The 2,562-nt window shown below is 44.3% G+C and overlaps 1 protein-coding gene across 2 annotated transcripts; it reads right to left on the minus strand.

Annotated features, from left to right (window-relative positions):
* Positions 1–267: 267 nt before the first annotated feature.
* Positions 268–1,577, minus strand: ACTBL2 (actin, beta like 2). Of its 2 annotated transcripts, XM_025388965.1 has the most exons (2): positions 1,435–1,563; positions 433–1,308 (listed from the first exon to the last, which is right to left on the minus strand). In XM_025388965.1, the coding sequence occupies exons 1-2, from the start codon at positions 1,561–1,563 to the stop codon at positions 433–435; spliced, it is 1,005 nt and encodes a 334-aa protein (XP_025244750.1). The 2 variants fall into 2 exon arrangements, with proteins under 2 accessions (XP_025244749.1, XP_025244750.1); XM_025388964.1 differs by having other exon boundaries at positions 268–1,577.
* Positions 1,578–2,562: the final 985 nt, after the last annotated feature.

Genomic DNA, 2,562 nt, shown 5'->3' on the forward strand with positions numbered 1-2,562 from the left:
CAAAGATACTTAACTCGTAAGACATGGTTGCTAAATGCGTACACACCTTTTTTTAAAACAAGTTTATATAGCCTGTTCTTGTTAAATATTTTAGCGAGAACTAGGTTTTAAAGCTTGATAATTATAGTTATCCATTCTGAAATGACATTTCTCATGATTTTACTCCTTGTCACTCATATGTATTTAAGCTGGCCTACATATCTTTGAACAGTATAGACAAAGAAAATAGAATATGGTATTAGAATTCACCTGTACTTGCCAGAGATCCAGATGTGGTTATCTGGGTAAAAGCCCAGGATACTTGGATGGAGAGATAGGTTTGCTGGTTTACGCTAGGAAGAGTGATGTATTCTACTGAAAGTGGATAAAAGCAGTACCATCACTGTGACCTTGGAAAAGGGAAAATGTAAGCCCACGGATATGGAAGCCCATTCAGAAACATTTTCTGTGAACGATAGGAGGACCAGCCTCATCATATTCCTGCTTACTGATCCACATCTGCTGGAAAGTGGACAGGCTGGCCAGGATGGAGCCCCCAATCCAAACAGAATACTTCCTCTCTGGGGGAGCTATGATCTTGATTTTCATGGTGCTGGGTGCCAGGGTTATGATTTCCTTCTGCATCCGGTCAGCAATGCCCGGGTACATGGTGCTGCCTCCAGATAACACGGTGTTGGCATAGAGATCCTTGCGAATATCCACATCGCACTTCATGATAGAGTTGAAGGTTGTCTCATGGATCCCACTGGACTCAATGCCCAGGAAGGAAGGCTGGAAAATGGCTTCAGGGCATCGGAAGCGTTCATTCCCAATGGTGATCACCTGCCCATCAGGAAGTTCATAGCTCCGTTCCAGTGAGGAGGATGCGGCTGCCCTGACCATCTCCTGCTCAAAGTCCAGGGCTACGTAGCACAGCTTCTCTTTGACATCTCGCACAATCTCCCGCTCAGCGGTGGTGGTAAAGTTATAGCCTCGCTCTGTCAGGATCTTCATGAGGTAATCAGTCAGGTCTCTGCCTGCCAGATCCAGGCGGAGAATGGCATGAGGCAGGGCATAACCTTCATAGATGGGCACGGTGTGAGTGACCCCATCCCCAGAATCCATCACGATGCCTGTAGTCCGTCCTGAGGCATAGAGGGACAGCACAGCCTGGATGGCCACATACATCGCTGGTGTGTTGAAAGCCTCGAACATGATCTGAGTCATCTTTTCCCGGTTAATCTTGGGGTTCAGGGGTGCCTCGGTGAGGAGGATGGGATGCTCATCTGGTGCCACACGGAGCTCATTGTAGAATGTGTGGTACCAGATCTTTTCCATATCGTCCCAGTTGGTGACCACGCCGTGCTCAATAGGATACTTCAGGGTCAGGACGCCCCTCTTGCTCTGAGCCTCATCTCCCACATAGCAGTCCTTCTGGCCCATGCCTACCATAACGCCCTGGTGTCGAGGACGCCCTATCATGGAGGGGAACACAGCCCGGGGGGCATCGTCACCACCAAAGCCTGCCTTGCACATCCCTGACCCATTATCCACTACCAAGGCAGACAGTTCGTCATCAGTCATGGTGCTGGCTGGGATCTTCCAAACGAATGAACAGAAGTCAAACACAGTAAGAGAAAGTGAACAGGCCGAAAACACTCCAGAAATGCCTTCAGACAGGGGAGCCTGCACTGGGAACACAGGAATTTAAAGGAACACACTGGCCCCACCCCTGTCCTACTCCACCAGTTCCCAGCATTTCTGGGTGAGGTCACCTTTGAGGTATTAATGATGATGATTATTATATAAATCATCAGATCTTTCTACATAAAGAGAAAATTGGCTACCGAGTGGTCAAATCTCAGGTTCCTGTAATTAGGCAACCCACACATGACCGTCAGCCTGCCTGGTGAGGTCTCTAGATACCTATGATGATGCAGTGGGGGATATAAAAGCAAGATGAAAGAAAGCTGGTGCTAGGTATGGCAACTCTGCTGGGAGGAAGTCTCCCTCCTTCGCATCCCTGAGGCTTCACTTTACCTACACCAGCTTTACCTTTTCATTCTTAAGATATTGTTCTGATGAGGGGTTTTACCCTGCAAACTTCACTTTTTCAAGATTTTTGTTTCCATTAGATTCCTAATCCCACAGGATGTCATCATCATAGAGACTGTTTTAGTAAATGAAAATAATAAATGGCTAATGATGGCCTGATGGCTGTAATTACAATGCACTTGTGTCAAGCAAAATGTAGAGATATTTAATAGACTTCTAATCCATCAGAGATCAAGAGAAAGTAATAGAATGATCACTAAATTTAACCCCTACAGATATTTTTTTCTGATATAAATTTCTAGTAACCAAATTTCATTAAACATTTACTGTGTCTTGACATTGTTCATAGAACCAGATTCCTTGGGTTCATGTTAATTGTATAATGACTGAAAGTCAACTATTTTGCATAATTTATTAAGATGAAGGTTATAAAAATTTATTTGTTTGCAACAACTCTTAAGTTCTACAACAATGAACAAAATGAAATGATAAGACAAATTTGAAAAATTATATATTTAATCCTTAAAA

The sequence above is a fragment of the Theropithecus gelada genome, chromosome 6 (genome assembly GCF_003255815.1).
Source record: "Theropithecus gelada isolate Dixy chromosome 6, Tgel_1.0, whole genome shotgun sequence".
Classification (NCBI taxonomy): domain Eukaryota; kingdom Metazoa; phylum Chordata; class Mammalia; order Primates; family Cercopithecidae; genus Theropithecus; species Theropithecus gelada.

What these genes read in the sequence shown, in the direction of transcription:
- ACTBL2 (XM_025388964.1), bottom strand. Translation starts at nt 1,563, where the DNA reads ATGACTGATGACGAACTGTCTGCCTTGGTAGTGGATAATGGGTCAGGG.